Genomic DNA, 17,690 nt, shown 5'->3' on the forward strand with positions numbered 1-17,690 from the left:
ATGGTTAGCTCTTGTTTGATCAAGTTTGTTCAATGTTAGACACGAGCAATAAAAACAGCTCCTGCTCATCGTAAGCACTAATTCTGTAACATTGTTTCTTGGTGGTTGAGTTAAACCTAAGAATACATTTTATTTGTGCTGATCATACAAAACACATTCAAATAACACTACATAACTGTTGCGAGTGCATTTCAGTTGGCTGAATATTTTATGAACCATCCAACGAGTGTATCAAAAAAATGGACATGTTTCATGGGTTTTTTTTTAACTCGAGTCCTTACTAAGCAAATGTAGCCTGACTGCTTGATGCTTTTACTAGCAAAACCGGTCAAACAATAAACTGTAAGCCGCTGCATATTTATAGCTCCCGATGTACCGAAACACGGCTGGCCATCAACCTCCCGTGCTAACCACACCAGCCTCTCCATCGTTAAAAGCTTGTGTAATGCAAGCAAGGAATAGGAAATAAATTTCAATTCCTCACCAACCACCGGATAAGAGTGTACCACGGCCGGGATTCCGCTTTTTTCTACGTTGCATCAGGCAACACACAAGCAAGTTGAAATTTGTACTGCCTAGACCTAACTCGACACGACGCTTTCCGCGCCGATAGTGGTCCGTTGGTGGGTAGTAACTATGTAACGCTCAAATCACCGACAGCGAAAGTCTTCCTCGGGTCTGACTCAACCAAAACTGCTTTCTGGCGGGTGTGGATCAGGAAAAGATAGTACGATGCATCCGCTGTGGAAAAGTGAAAAACTTGCTCTTAGATTAAATTACATGCATTAAACATGCACGTGTACTCGGTTCGTTTGTCGTAGCTGGGAAGCCTTGCCTGTGCGTCAAGCCACCGACGCGTATACTACCTTACCAATTCCTCCACCAAAGGTGCTGAAAGGGATTGCACAAGATTTGCTCAACAAAAATCAAGCCAAAAAAAAGAGTGGCTTAGATTAACAAATTACTCGACTTGCGATCTGAGAATGAAGTAAGCACAGCATTTCTGTTGAAAGGCAAAACTTTACCGGATATCTTTCTCTTAAGTTTTGTTTACATTAAGATACACGAGATCATCACCACATCGAGCGTCGTTGTATAGTTTTGTAATAATTCTTAAATCTAAATTCCGAACATGGCAGTTTTTATACAGAATTTGGTATAAAAACACCATTTTTTATTTCTTTTTAACAAACATTCAATTAGAATTGCTCAAGCCCTTTTTCAGCTAGAACCAGCTCTTACCGTGACATATCAATCGCTGTATAAATATCTTTAAACTTTTTTTCAATTGAAATGCTCTCATTGAATTTAGTACCATGCACGGACTTTAACACAGTAACAAATAAGACTAATATGCATCGACACAATGATTATAAAAATTTTATTCGGTAATTATAAATAATTAGCACTGGCCCGTTCAAGCCTATTTGCCCTAGCCCAGCCACACGGATGAGTTATGGTTATGTAATATCTCCAAGATAATATCATAGTCTTAACTGACTGAAAAAACGCTGATTTCTTTTACAACTAGGATGATCGAAAAATAATACATAATTTTCTCAGCAAAATATTGGTTTCAACGGTTGACTTGCAGCATGAGAAAAAGGGCGAGCGTGGCATTGTCCTTTTTGAAAATCAAGATTGTCCATTGAACTTACTGCGGTATAATCAAAATAGAACTCGATACAAGTCATATAGGGAATGGAATCAACTTGTCTCAGTCCATACACTCCAGCTTCTCAAACATGCTTCAATAGCGGAAGCAACGCCATACATCATAATTAATAATTGGCTCAAAGTCTTTATAAAAATAAACAAAAAAATCACAATGCGACCTGAGCGCATACATTTCTTGACCAAGTGGTATTAATGTGTGCCTGGCATAAGTCAACACACGTTTTTACATTTTTCTATGTACTAAAAAGCACTTTAAAATCAATAGAGCTTCTGCTTTCCCTCCTCATCGTTTTCATCCTGACTGTCTGATGGCTCTTCAACTGCATCGGGAATTGATTCGATTCATAGAAATATAAAGCCGGAAATCCTTTCGAACCATTCCCCATTATCGACCGTTCACTATCCTCGCGCTCGAAACGATTTTGCAAATGAACCACCCGAACCACGTCCTTCCATTGCCAGTGAAAACCCAATTAATCATGATTTCATTTTCCACTTTTCACATGTACATCTCTTTCCTTTTCCCTCCCCCAGGAACCGGGCCGCTCGTCACCTGCCGGCAAAATTCTAGTCAAAGAGGCACCGGAAATGCTTGCAATCGCACACTGGACCGGTCAGATACCTCGGCGGCCACCTCTCCCGGATGGCGTCAGTGTGTCGCAGTTGATAGCGCTCGGGTCGCGTCGGAAGCGTTCCAAAGTGTACTGGATGATTGCAAAATCAGAAGAGGAAGTTAGGTAAGCGTGGAACGGTGGTTTGGTTGCGCCCTTCAAGAATGGGTTTGTGTCGTGGAAAATCACCGCTTTATGTTTGATGAAAATGAAGAAAAAAAATCGCCTATTCAATTAAACTAAAGCAAACGGGTAAAGAGGCGAAGAGGGAAGAGTATGATCAAATACACGTGTCACATTTCAGACCGTTACATGAAACGGGATATTCAGTAAGGTTACTCCAAAGTAGATCCGGATAACTCAAGATTTTATAGATTTTGAATCTCCTTGGATGTGATACATTGTTTATGTTGAATTAAAAATATGTTGATTATGTTGCCTGATTGACAATCTCAGTTCGATCTCTGTGAAATTATCGCATCGAAATGCATCGTGTCTGAGTTCCATCACCACTACCCTCAGTGGCGGATTAACATGAGTGTAGGCCCTAAGCAGTCCCATGAATATAGGCATTTCTGAAGTGTGAAGTAAGAAGTTGTATGAGTAATTCTAAACTAGAGAAGGATTATGAGGCAAATTTACTTATGGGCGGGGGGTGGGTCCTTTTTTGGGGCCCCTTGTGGCCTCGGACCCCCTAGCGGTCGCTTAGTTTGCTTAGAGCTTAATCCGCCCCTGCCTACACTACCTCTAAGCGACACTGATGAAGCAAGACCGAATTCACGCGGTACATTACCAATTTAAATGACTGTCCAGTCGATCAACAACACGCACATCACATTGAAGAAACTACAAATGCTGCTCTACCTACCACAGAAACTATTAGCTGCACGAAACCGACCGATGATGATCTATTGTAACATTTCGCCAAAACTAATCTAAACTGTAGGAAAAATATTGTTGCAGCTGGTCATATAACTTCATCCGCCAGCACGCATCACCCCGTCCTGAATAGTGATGATACAAACACAAACACAACCACAAACACCAATATGAAAGTATGGCTTTACTTTTCTATTATCAAACCGCAACTACAAAAAACATTCTCGTATTGCTTGTTGGAGGAACTCTTCCGGGGTCTCAGATGACGGAACTCCTCGAAGCGATCCAAATAGAGTTTCCAGTCACACCACCGCAGCTTTCGCCTTTGATAGACCATCACTCCCTGCCTGGCTCACCCCAAATCAGCTCTCTGGTCAAAATGCTATCAACCCGCTGCCAGTAGAGCACTTTGTGGTTTACTATCAAAATGTTCATTGTCTTCGTATCAAATTAAATGAGCTACGGCTCTCTACTGAAGAAATGGCGTTTAAATTGATAGCCCTAACTGAAATGTGGCTTATTGAGTCAATACCTTGAAGCCTCTTCATTGACTGTGAAGCTTATAGTGTCTATCGCTGCGATCGAAATATCCTTACCAACGACCGACCGGGGATGTTTTACTTGCTTGCTGCAACCGTTTCCCCTCCATTGCACTTAACACCAATCAATCCGCTCTCGAAGCACTTTGGATGCGTGTATCAATTTCGCGATTTCATCTATATGTTGGGGTGGTATATATTCCGCCATATTTAAGCACTGATGGTGAACACCTTGAAACGTTATCTGATTTTATGCATATGTATGCACGAATGGAACCAAATGATCTACTTCTTCTGCTTGGAGATTTCATCCAACCGGCCTTGACATGGTCATTGATTAACACTAACTGCTTAAACGCTTCGACATCTGTTCTATCATGCTGGATCCTGCTTCCTGGATGTTTTATACAGGGTGTTCGAGATAAATTTGACAGTTTAGCTTACCATGTTTGCCGCATTTTTTATTCGAAGTACCCCCCCTCCGCGTCGATGGCCGCCAGCACCCGCTTCCGGAACCGCGCGCAAGCCCGGAAAACCATGTCTCTGGGGATGGCATGGTGCAGAATCCAATAACACTATCCACGTCTTCACCACACTCCTCGAGCTGTACGCGTATTGTTTTTACGGTATTCAGCGAACACATCGCCGCTTTCCGAATTTCGGCATTCGTATGGCCGGCACGAACCATCATAACACACGTTACGCGCTTGTAGAATTCGGACGGGTTCCACATATTTACGGAGCTAGACATTTTTTTCACTTGTTCGCACAACTTTTAGCAATCGAATGGCATATCAATCATTTCGATACGTCAACTCAACCCTGAGATATAAACCCAAAGGCCAGGTGTCAAATTTATCTCGAACACCCTGTATTTACATGATCTTTACCAACGTAATGGTGTGCATAATCGGATGAATCATTATCTGGATCTGGTGTTTACCAACCCCACTGCCGCTGTTTGCTGTTTATTGTTTTATTCTATAATAACTTCTGCTCTTATTTCTTGTACTTCTGTTTTCCGCTGTACTCCTAAACCCTCTCAGTCTGATACCCTCATACCCTTCGCCGTCTGAAACAGGATAGAAAAAGGTATCTTTTTGTTTATCGTCGTAATCCAACCATCCATAATCAACGTTTATTCAAATATGTAGCATCGGCCCATCGGTTATAGAATAGGGCTCATTACGAGCCGTATATGTATGTACTTGCAATTGCGATTTCGTTCAGATCCGTCTGCGTTTTGGCGGATTGTTAAGTCTCGCAGGAAATGTAATACGTTACCGAACGAAGTGTACCTAGATTCTCAGACTACCAACAATAATGCTGACATCTGCGAACTTTTTGCCACACATTTTTCTAATATGTTCGAAAAGCCTAAGGATAACTCTAATCTCATGGTAAATGCCCTCACCCCTACTCCCGAAAGCGTTTTAAGTTTTCCAAGCATAGTTGTTTTTAATGAAATAGTTGAACAAGCTTTATCAAAGCTAAAAAAATCTTACTGCCCTAGTCCTGATGGTATTCCTGCCTTTGTACCATTGCATTGCATGGATACACTTGTTCCATACCTTGCAAAGATTTTTAACCTTTCTTTTTCGTCAGGAATTTTCCCAGCCCTTTGGAAATTTTATTGGTTTTTCCCGGCGTTAAAAAAGGGTTGCAAAAATTCCATTTCTAACTACAGAGGCATTACTCAAACATGTGCAATAGCTAAGGCCTTCGAGTTAATTATTTATCCTTGTTTGTTTCATAATTGTAGTTTCGCTATAAGCATGAAGTTCCATGGTTTTATGCCCAACAGATCAACCTCAACTAGTCTCATGTGCCTTGTGTCTAAAATATTTCATAATTTTGAAGCAAATTAACAACTGGACACAACATACAAAGACTTTAGAGCTGCTTTTGATAGTATACAACACACTGTTAGCTAAATTACTCGGGTTTGGGGCATATTTAATTGCATGGCTTAGTTCTTATTGAAAAGGTCGAAACCTCAAAGTCAAACTAAATTCATATTTTTCTACGATTTTCTGATGTACTTTAGGTGTTCCACCTAAAGTTATGGTGGTGATGTTTTAAGTTCTTTATATGTTTGCTTCATTCATTAATGATATGTGTGATGTATTACCTCCGGATGGCCATCTTTTCCATGCTTTACTATGCGGAAACGGTCACGTGGGCGCGGGGCCAGTCACCCAGTCCCATGAATCAACGACTACGGAAAGCCACAGAAATTTTCGAAACGGACATCCCGATACCGACCATACGCAATGCCCCCGGACTACTCTGAAAATGGGCTCATGGAACGTACGCACTCTAAGCGAAGCCGGAGCCTTGAAAAAACTTGATGATGCCCTAGCCACACTGAGCATGGACCTCGTAGCTTTACAAGAGATTCGGTGGCTAGGGAACGGTGTGCACAACAGGCGTGGTAAGCATTGCTACGACATATATTACAGCTGCCACGACCGCCACCGCGTGCTCGGAAAGGGGTTTCGCCGTAGGTCCCCGGTTGAAACCCGCAATCATGGATTTCAAGGCTATAAACGATAGGCTATGCACCCTGCGCATGCGAGGCAAATTCTTTAATATAAGCCTCATAAACGTTCACGCCCCTACCGAAGATAAAGAGGAAGAGGAGAAGGACCTTTTTTACGGCCGCCTCGCTAGAATTGTAGATGCGTGCCCCAGGCATGACCTCATAATCATCCTGGGGGACTTCAACGCAAAAGTCGGTAGGGAGCCAATGTACCGCCAATACAATGGCTGTCACAGTCTGCATGAGCACAGTAATGATAATGGTAGTAGATTGGTCCAGTTCGCCGCAGCGAACAATCTGGTTGTAGGAAGTACCAAATTTGCGCGCAAAAAAATCCACAAGATTACGTGGGCGCACCCGGGTGGAGAATCCTTCAACCAGATCGACCACGTGTTAATAAGCCGCCGACGACAGTCGAGTCTGTTAAATGTCAGAACATATCGAGGAGCCAATATCGATTCCGATCACTACTTGGTTGGCTTAGTGATACGTTGTAGAATCGCCCGCCCCCGCGCCAATGGGGGCGGAGAAAACACGCAGGCTCGGCTCAACACGGACTCTCTAAGGGACATTGCTGTCCAACAGGAATTCAAAACCGCTTTAGAAGAGTCTCTACTACCAGAAGACAGATACGAAACTACGAGCGAGAGGTGGAACGCTCTAAAAACAAAAATAATAAACTGTGCAAGAAATATACTCCCACCACGTCGTGGCAACACCAAATCTGGCTGGTTCGACGATGAATGCAGACAAGTGACCGAACGTAAGAATACTGCATACCGAGCAATGCAGCAACGGCATAGAACGCGGGCATGCGCAGAGGAATATTCACGGCTTAGACGCGAAGAGAAACGAGTTCACCGCTCCAAGAAGCATGCTTTGGAAGAGCAAAACATGCGGGAACTCGAGCAAACCAGAGAGGCGTACGGACCGACACGAAAGTTTTACCAAGCGATAGCAGGTCACCGAAACAACGTTGTACCTAAGGTAACCTGCTGTCGCAACAAGGATGGAGATCTGGTCAGTAAGCAGCCAGAGGACCTCTCGCGGTGGGCTCAGTACTTTGATGAATTACTCAATGACCAGTTTAGCGAACAGCTAGAAGTGCCACTAGCAGATAATGTCATGCTACTGCCACCTAGCATAGAAGAAACACGAAAGGCTATCCGTCGGCTGAAAAATAACAAGGCACCCGGAACCGACGGAATTGCAGCCGAACTGGTCAAGAATGGAGGTGCACGACTAGAAAACGAGATTCATCAAATTGTTACTGAGGTGTGGGATAGCGAATCGATGCCTTGTGATTGGAATCTCGGCATCATCTACCCCATATACAAGAAGGGAGATAGGTTGGACTGCAACAACTACAGGGGTATTACGGTGTTGAATACCGCCTATAAAATATTCTCCCTGATCCTTCAGGATCGCCTTGTCCCGCACGTCGAAGAGATAGTAGGAAACTATCAAAGAGGCTCCCGAAACGGAAAATCAACCACTGATCAGATCTTCACCATGCGGCAGATCTTGGAGAAGATGGCTGAATACAAAAACGACACATACCATCTCTTCATAGACTTCAAAGCCGCATACGATAGCATAGCCAGGGTAAAACTGTACGACGCTATGAGCTCTTTTGGAATCCCGGCCAAACTGATAAGGCTAGTTAGAATGACTATGACCAACGTCACATGCCAGGTTAGGGTGGATGGAAAACTCTCAGGACCTTTTGCTACCACCAAGGGTCTGCGCCAGGGGGACGGGCTTGCCTGTCTCCTATTCAACTTGGCGCTAGAGAGAGCCATCCGTGACTCGAGGGTGGAGACTACGGGAACCATCTTCTATAAGTCAACCCAGATCCTGGCATACGCTGATGATATAGACATCATTGGTCTGCGGCTCTCCTATGTATCAGAAGCCTACCAAGGGATCGAGCAGGCGGCAGAGAACCTCGGATTACAGATAAACGAGGCAAAGACCAAACTGATGGTGGCAACATCAGCGGGCCCGCCAACAAATAATCAGAATCTACGTAGGCGTGACGTGCAGATAGGTGAACGCACTTTTGAAGTCGTCCCACAATTCACCTATCTGGGATCAAAGGTCAGCAACGACAATAGCATGGAAGCTGAGTTGCGCGCAAGGATGCTGGCTGCCAACCGGTCATTCTACAGCCTGAAAAAGCAGTTCACCTCAAAGAACCTGTCGCGACGGACGAAGCTGGGACTATATAGTACCTATATAGTACCAGTGCTCACATACGCCTCTGAGACATGGACACTGTCCAAATCTGACGAAACCCTCTTAGCCGCGTTCGAGAGGAAGATGCTCAGAAGGATACTTGGCCCCGTATGTGTGGAAGGACAATGGAGGAGCCGCTATAATGACGAGCTATACGAGATGTACGGCGACCTCACTGTCGTACAGCGTATAAAGCTCGCCAGGCTCCGGTGGGCTGGCCATGTTATACGCATGGAAACGGACGACCCAGCCCGTAAAGTCTTTTTAGGCCGTCCACAAGGACAGAGGAGGCGTGGTAGGCCCAAATTGAGGTGGCAAGATGGCGTGGAGGCGTCCGCCATTAAGGCCGGGATAACGGACTGGCAGACGAAGGCGCGAGACCGTGAGCGGTTTCGGACACTCCTGAGGTAGACCAAGACCGCAAAGCGGTTGTAGCGCCGGATAAGTAAGTAAGTAAGTACTATGCGGATGATATTAAAACATTTTTATTTGTCTCTTCCTTTGCTGACTGTGAACGCCTGTTTTTATTTGTCTTTACTTTACCTAACTTAATTTTACCTGGACTTATTTGCCAGATGGTGTTCTACCAATTTTCTAAGCATTTGTCCTGATAAATGCTCAATTATTTCTTTCTCTCATGCTCGTTGTTTTATTTACAAGCTCTTAAATGTTTCTGTGTCTCGTGTTATGTCTATTCGTGACATTGGGGAAACATTTGATAGCCGCATAAATTTCAAACAGCATTTGGATGCACTATTAGCGAAAGCCTATCGAACCCTGAAGTTCATTCTCCGGACACTGTCCGATTTTAGGGATCCTCCTCGCTCCAACGTCCAATTTTGGAATATGCTAGTATTGTATTGATTCTTTCTAGCATTGGTGTATATACTAGAATTGAAAATGTCTAAATACATTTCACTAGAGTAGCTTTTCGACGAATGTGATGTGAACACACATGTGATGAAACCTATGAAACGTAAACTTGTTTACGTAAACTGTTTGACTTACAAACTTTAAGTCATCGCCGCCATGTTAGTCAAGCCTGTTATATTGATGGCCTGCTTACATCCTCTATCGATGCACCGGATTTGCTTGCTTCTGTCTGTTGCTTGCTTGCTTGTTTGTCCCGCTGAGAGACGGAGACGTCGTTGACATCCGTTATCTGTAGCTCAAACACTTAAATAGCTCAAACACTTTAACTTTGATTTAAACTCTTCTTTAATTTCTTATTAATTTAATAAATGAATGAGTTTTAATTAAGTGAAATAAAAGTTTTTGAGTTTTAAGCTGGTGTGTGGACTTTTCTTCTACCATACTGTTTAGAACTCATATACAACCATTCATCAAATCCACTGTCTCTCGACCTGCATAAAAGTTAAAAAAGAAAAATGTTTCATTCAATCAGCTTCGACTCTTTAAACAAAAAGGTTTTCTCCTACAATTTACAAACGTTTAGTCAACGCCGCACACGCAATTCCTAAATCCATTTCTTCGTTTAAAAGTATCTCTGACTTGTTGAACTGCTGACGGTGTTGTTGCCGAACGAAATCGTATCGTTCAGCTCAAACCAGCATCAGCAACCGTTTGCTAAGCACATAGTCTACCTCATCTTTTGCCGTTTTCTTTCTCTCTCGCTCAATATAAATAGCTATTTTCCTAATCACAACGCGTCCTACGCAAACAAAACTTGCGAAACGGAAACGTCGGATACGAAACTAAATATTCATCGCATCCTGTGCAAACTGACTCTAATTCAACCCGTCGACTGCTATGTGCCTGTAGCATGACTGAAACAACCACCTGGTCGGAAGGTAGCTGTTGGAAAAATGTACGCCAATGTTAAATCTCTCTCTCCTAACACCGAAACTCCAAGTGTTTGAGCGTAGATTAATTTTCATACGATATACCTGCGTGTATGAAATGTCTTTTAACAAACAGTGGCCTGCATTGAAACCTCCTCAGTTCACGATGAAGCATTTCTAGCGAGGCTACGAACAGAAAAATCTTTTAACAATACAACGGAGATTACACCCCACGAGGCGCAATCAGGAAGCTTCGCCCAGTCAGTGTGCGATCGATGTTTGAGTTTTGCGCCGACGAGGTTCCGTAGGGGATATGGCTCATGACGCAGCAGGGTCCGGACGAATTTGTTGACATAAATTAGCGATAACATGTTCGTCCGGCAGCGTTGTCATTTCAGCACGGCGACGGCAAACAAGCCAAACAAATAGCCCCGCCGTTGGAGATGACACCCTGGGTTCGGTGTCGTCAATGGTGACGATGGAAACAAATATGCGAAAATTGGAGCGCATAGACAATACTTTGTACGCTGTAAATACAAACGATGATGGTGCCGGGCAAACTTCGATTGCTATTTGCACGATGACCTTGCTGCTAGATAGTCAGGGAATAGTGAATTGCCATGGCTCTGCTTCATGATGAGCTAAATGTTCATCTTGAAAATAGATGATAAAAACCATTCTCTTCTCCACGGATGAATTGCGAAACAAAACGATTAAACTTACCATGCATCCGTGATAACAAACTCAATCAAAATTCCCTACGTGCATTTTGCATGTATGATTGTTATCGCATGATGTGTGTATTCGTGTGTGTATCAATAACATATGTGCAAATGAATTAGAGATTGTTGGCAATTTACACGAATATATTACACATGAACTTCTAAAGAAAAAAAATCTCTGAAAGTATAATTAAAAGGTAATTTGTTGATTAAAACACAATCACAGAATTAACTTAACTTACCTTAACAAAAAAGTAAAATGTAATCATATTGCTAGATTATGTCAATAATATAAAGCTGGGCTGGATTATAACTGGTCAAAGTCACATTTAAAATGGATAGGATGCTACGGCTATATCCTTCGTGGAATCTTCAATCAATCACATTTAAAACACAGCTTGCTACCGCACTAACTTTGACACTAAGTAAAATAAGGGTTTCTTTTCTCGGAAGAAATGTATTAATCCTTTTTGCACAGTACACCTTGCCAAACAGCAATGATTCAACAGGGCAACGATTTAAGGCTATCGATACGTAATAGATACGACAAAATTTAATAACATACCTCCTGCTGTTGGGTTCCTCACATTGTCAACGTCCTTACAATGCTGACGTGACGCACATAAAAGCAATGGAGCGCACAGGGTGGAGAAGCAATTAACTTCCAGCCGTTCGAAGTCGGTCGAGTTTGTCGTTCCCAACCTACAACTGTCACTCACTCCGCCTATAAGGTCAATGGAGAAACGGAAAAGTTTTAATTTCCTCTATCTGATCAATCTGCCACCAGGTTGAGTTTGGATGCGCTTGGTCACAATTATCCAATTCAAACTTGGAACGAAAGTAAAAAGTTGCTCGTAGCTAAATGTGACTTTTCTCACACTTGCTTGGAACTTTGCACCGCGCGCAGGCAATATAATTTCGCTGTCACAATAACATCCCTATCAAAACATTGAACAAGCACGTTCATTCGCTCGCAAGTAGCGCTGGCCTTTGGACCATTGGAAGTATCTGTTGATCTGTGTCAAATAACAAGAACCACCACACCATGTCCGCTTTGGTGCATCTAGCAAAGGATCACATTCAACGCATCGCCGAGGGTGGCCAGTTTGTGATCGTCAACGCTATGGATCGGTTTATCGGATTTTTTGCGTGGGATGTGAAACTAAACGCAACCTGGCTGAAGATGACGCTGATTGTGTTTGCCGTTGGGTACGAAATCACCGCCATAGCTGCCATGGTGCTGGCCTCAGTAAAAGGCGTCTTTACGGAGAGAAGCTTCACTATGAGCTTCGTCACAATGACTGGGGCCATGTGTATCGTGATTTGGTTGTCGCTGGCCGCCTTCCGTCGCGATCTGACCGGAACAGTCAAGTTTCTACAGCATCGTCAGTGTACTATTCACAGACAGAGCGCAGCTCGCAAAGCTCTGATGGACCGTGTCAACCGGTATCTGTGGCTGTTCTATCTACAGAACATAGCGCAAGTATTTTTTTGGATCAACCTCCTAAGGAACTGCAGCCCGTTGGCGGTGTTCGAGCTGTCGCTGCTGGACAGTGTAAATGTGCTGCTGTACCCACTGGCGATGACGCTTATGTCATTGATGTTCATTCACACAATAATGATCGTGTCTACGTTGCTAAGTGCCCTATCGCTTGAGTTCTACTGGTTGGGACAAGAGTTTGAGCAGGTGTTTGCCCAGTGCAATACGTTTGCCGCTACCGCACGGAAGCGTTACTGGGATGGGCTAAAACGAAGGATCGACACTTGCGTTATCGAGCATCAGCGACTGCTGGGACAGATCAGCACACTGCGCAACAATTTGAAGCTTTATCTGCTGCTGAATCTCGTTGCCGATTTCTCGCTCATTACGTTTGCCGGCTGCCAGATGGTCATCTCCAGCGAAGGAGATCAGCATCTGTACAGTATTCTTGCTGCGTTGACCGCATGCCTGAATATGCTCAATTTCGGTGGGTTGTGTGATTTGCTCAAGATTCAGGTACGTTGTGCGATGCGGGAGCTTTCGCTATCCCGGAATACAACTTTCCACATTTTACAGGTGCATGCAATCAAGTTTCGCTTGTACAGCTCCCAGTGGACGGACTACTTGCGCCCCGTATCGGGGCCCCTCTATCCGCGCTGCCGACGCATCCGGTCCAGCATACTCATCGTGATGACCCGGGCCGAGCACGAGCTGCGCATCAGTTGTGGTAGCGTCTACGACATGTCCCTCACTACTTGCTGGGCCGTGCTACAGTTCAGTTATTCAGTGTTTACCCTTCTGCTAAGCTTCTTCGAAAACGAACCGAGAGACCAGTGAGACAGGTTCCCAGGATCGAACACATCGCACTACCTGCTAGCTGGGAAGTGTTCATGCATCCGCATAATGAGCCCATTATTGTTTTGTATTTTTAGTAAAAGTGTTTTTAAGTGACGGTGTCCAAAAATAAACACACAATCACACACACACCACCGGAAGCTGATCGGGGTCGTAGCACGTGCGTCCATGGTGAGGCACGTGCTAGAAACACGTCGCGTTGAATATAAATTGAAATTTTATCCTTGGCAGCTTGTAGTGCAGTGAAAGTTGTATGGGTTAGTTTTCATTCATGCAACAGTCCCCAAATAAACGTGAGATGTATTCACCAAGAATACCTAGTAGCGAGGTTGAGCGATAAGAGTTACGAAATAAAGGAAAACTTATATTTTTGCCATACTGTAACTATACTCGGACCAAAAGACGTTGTTGAATAGACTTTAAATAGATTTTTCCACGCATTTTGGATTTTGATGAAAATCCGAACGGTTGAATATTGCACAAATATTCATCAAAATCCATCGCCCGCATTGGATTGGAAAGTGTCCGTCCTCTCCTAAGTCCATCTCTCCCCCAACATTTCGCAAAGCTACTGTCGTTGTTCTTCAAACTAGTCATCTTAACTTTTTCGACAAGAAATCCAAGACGACAAGAAATCCATTTTGTCTCGGGTAATCAATTCTTGGTCCCAAAGTTTCCTCTTCGCTTAACCGCCGTACCGCCAGCGGGAACGGTCAAGCAATGAATCTGGTGAAAAATCAAACCAGCTTTGTTGACTTTCCCTTTGCCCATTTTGCTCCTCAGTTTTACTCCCTCGTAGTCCCATTAACAATGTCTGTGCCGCAACATTATCCGTACTCGGAATCGGCATCTTATTTCACTCATCGCATCTTTCCTATCTTGTTTTCACAGCGACTGGATTGCTGCCATCACAAAGACGGTAAGTTTGAAAGCTTTTCAAATATCATTTTGTTTTAATTTTATTCCAGATTTTCATATCAGATAATCTTAGCAAACGGTTCACCAACTGCTTTCTAGTTATAATAATTATTTCACCATAAAGGATAAAGTGTCAACTCAAGTTGCTCTTTTTTCCTCGTTGGAAAGCTCTCGTCCTAAGCTGGGAATTTGCTACAAAAACCTTATTGTCATACTATCCACCGTGTTGTATTTCCTCGTATGAATCGTATGTTAGTTCACATAATCTCTGAACTCTTAGTTAACCTTCACCGTGAACGATTGGATAAGATACCTTCCAAAAGTGTACTAATCCTGTTAAAGGTACATGCCAAATGACCGCATAAAACGGAAAAAGAGAGATCAAGAAGGCCATCACGCTTCATATCGAATAAATCTATTTCGTTTCATTCAATTCCAACATTCGTACATTGGACGTTTCATCGATCTGCCTCTCCAGCATCACATTCAATTTTGGTTGAACTCACCACTAATAGTTCTACCGCATAGCGTTGTTGTACGGTAGTTCGTTCTGGCCTTTTTGGAATCATTGCTAATCTCGGTCCAAAATTTCTGTGCAAAGCAGACCACTAGGATTTCCTTTATTAGGTACACGGAACCGTGCTGCACAGCAGCGAATTGAATACCACAACATTTATTTTATTTTATCTAGCTACGAGATTAGCTATGTCTAAAGGCAATGTTACAAAGAATCTTAAGGTTAAGAGCGTTGTTTAAATATCTTTTGTTTCCTTCACTAAAAGATTATATGGTTTTTGGTATCAGACGAAATAATCACTAGTATTGTTATTTCAGCGTGTTTAGTTTCAATGTGTTTTTTTATTAATCCACTCTCATTTTTTTATGTAATACATATGAATACCATTCTACTTGATATTTTACATGAAGTTATACCACCAAAACTACTCATTTAGTTATCTATGGTATCATCATAAAGTTTATTTTTCATAATTTTCAAACTGTCCGCGTGCTCTGCCCCTTTTTTTAAATGACCAACAAAGGTTATGATGAAAATTTAACTCAATTTCAGTTAAAAAATTTTAACTCAACATTTGTTATCACTTTTCAAACCACTCATTTAATACTCTTAAGGTATTGTTATACACACGCATAACTACATCGTCTTTCGTCTTTACAAAAAACAACACTTTAGCAAAGGATTAAAAACAAAAAACACTCCCCTTGCGATGATGCTGGTACTGGTTGATGGGTTTGTTGGAGATGGTATACCCGTGGTGTGGCTAATACAAAAAAATGGAAAATACGATTTGATGTAACCAGATACCAGCTTTTACCATTACTTGGTCGTTTCATCTTATTTGTATTCTTGGCAAACGATTCAACAATGGAAAACGCACGGGAAAGTACGCGCGTAATCAGGATTTACTTGCAAGTCAAACTGGTTTTTTGATAAAGCTTCAGCTTCAGCTTTTCGAAGCGAATGCCTTAAATGGAAAGCACGCCCAGTAGCTGACCCAAACCTACATTCTTTCCGCCCATTTCTTTCCCTTTTATCCACTAATAGGCTCAACTACGCTCATAGGTTCGGAGCACCAATCTTCGTTAATTCCTAATTGAATTTTTCCTTTATCTTTCGTATCAGTCTGGGTTTTTGTTGTTTTCCAAACACCCTACCTGGGTTACTGTTTTCCATTTCAAACCTAATTTTCTACGATTGTCTAATTTTTCAATTGAAGTAAATGAAAACACGCTGTCGTTTTGATATTAATCATTCACCTTATTCTCATTTTCATCATTCTCCATTCTCCATTCTCCTTCAGTCTGGGTCTTTCACTTAATAATAGAGGTTATTTTTGTGTCATTTATAGATGACTTTAACCTTACTAAAATTCCTTTCACATCTCATCTTCATGTATACATTAATACGTATTATGGTTGGTTTCTTGTGCAGCTTCCCCCACCGCCACAAATTGAGCTGGTTGTCGATAAACCACATCTGATGGGCGTTTTACGAAGACCTATTGTACGGATACGACGTGAGTTGCGCCTAATAGGGTCCCCAGATACCATCGCTTGGTCCTACTGATGCTCAATGATATTTGATTTACCTTTTTTTGCAATACTTACAGCTGCAACCAGCTCAGAAGTGTCTGCCCGGCGGAAAAATCGCCATACAATCGAACATAACACGACCAAGGTGAAGGGTGAGGCAGCAGTTGCAATCATCAAGAAAAACGCACAGGATACGACCGATCCGAAAGGATCGCTGGCTTGTGCTCTGCCCTGGGGCCATGGTTGGGGTTGGGCGACCCTACCCAATGGTATCTGGAGCGGTGGTAAGTAGCCGATTTGATTTTATTGTACGCCATATAGGCTGTCTAGGTCATCGTGTTCGTTGATATCTTAAATAATTCTAACTGGACCAATTAAAAAAGTTTCCAAGATAATAATAGTTCGATAACAATTCTGACAAAATGGCTCCACAAATATGCGAGAACAGGAATTTTGATTATCTTTTCTATTTGTATGCATACTTAAATATCTTAGCATCTTGTTTGCATAGTTAAATATTTGAGCATAACAGATCATTCACATAACAAGCACCAAGCATAACACTGTTGTAATTTAAAGGTTATGGTACGAACATCAAATCTACCTTGAGAGGTTTGCCTCCATTAAAAAAAATACTATCCAAAAACACAAGTTTGTAACCAAATTGTTATTTTAAACTGTTTAAACCATAAAACTATATGTTGTCCTTATTTGTACAATTCTAGGCTCCCTTTATATCTTTAGGTGACGATTTTTTATGAAGCTTGTCTAGAACTCTTATGTACACTGTTTTATCTGGAAAATATAATAGAATTCTCCCTATTGTTTATTCACCTACACATCCATCACAAATAATGCATCCATTCCTTCGTATTAAATCGATTTGTCACTCAATTGAGCAACAACAGCTAACCTAGAATCCGGCCAGCGCTAGACGACCACAAAAGCACACCTTCAAAAGCGTTTCGGTTCCGTTCGCAAAAGCGGATTTAGCCTTCCTAGGTCAGCACAGGCCCACATCGTGGCGATCACGACCCATCGTATCAAAGTCATCGATGTATGAAAATTGATTTCTACCACAGAAAAGAAAGTAAATTGAATTCGTGATGCTTATATTCTCTCTCGATCGAACTACCTTCAGCAGTCCGTTGTTTCTTCACGGGCTGTTTGCTCCCGCTCACAGTCAATCCTTATTCCAATCGTCCCAAAAATTGAAACATCGTTTGATCAAAAGCAAAACATATGGGTGATGATGATGAATGATGCTCCTGCTCCTATGCCAGGACTACAAAACCTTCATCTTTCTACAAATCACATCAATTTGTTTTCTTGTGCACAGAGTAAAAAAAGCAAACTGATTGAAAAGTGGAATTGC

The 17,690-nt window shown here is 42.4% G+C and overlaps 2 protein-coding genes across 2 annotated transcripts in view; both read left to right on the forward strand.

Annotated features, from left to right (window-relative positions):
* Positions 1 to 17,690, forward strand: part of LOC120950789 (uncharacterized) — a 50,690-nt gene that overhangs the window by 26,459 nt on the left and 6,541 nt on the right. Inside the window, exons 5-8 of the mRNA XM_040369087.2 lie at positions 2,212 to 2,414; positions 14,237 to 14,264; positions 16,215 to 16,299; positions 16,393 to 16,599. Of these exons, the coding sequence (XP_040225021.1) occupies positions 2,212 to 2,414; positions 14,237 to 14,264; positions 16,215 to 16,299; positions 16,393 to 16,599 (523 nt within the window). The remainder of the gene's footprint in view (positions 1 to 2,211; positions 2,415 to 14,236; positions 14,265 to 16,214; positions 16,300 to 16,392; positions 16,600 to 17,690) is intronic.
* Positions 11,517 to 13,477, forward strand: LOC120950788 (uncharacterized). Its single transcript, XM_040369086.2, has one exon. The coding sequence runs from the start codon at positions 12,056 to 12,058 to the stop codon at positions 13,325 to 13,327; it is 1,272 nt and encodes a 423-aa protein (XP_040225020.2). The 5' UTR covers positions 11,517 to 12,055; the 3' UTR covers positions 13,328 to 13,477.

The sequence above is a fragment of the Anopheles coluzzii genome, chromosome 2 (assembly GCF_943734685.1).
Source record: "Anopheles coluzzii chromosome 2, AcolN3, whole genome shotgun sequence".
NCBI classification, from domain to species: Eukaryota; Metazoa; Arthropoda; class Insecta; order Diptera; family Culicidae; genus Anopheles; species Anopheles coluzzii.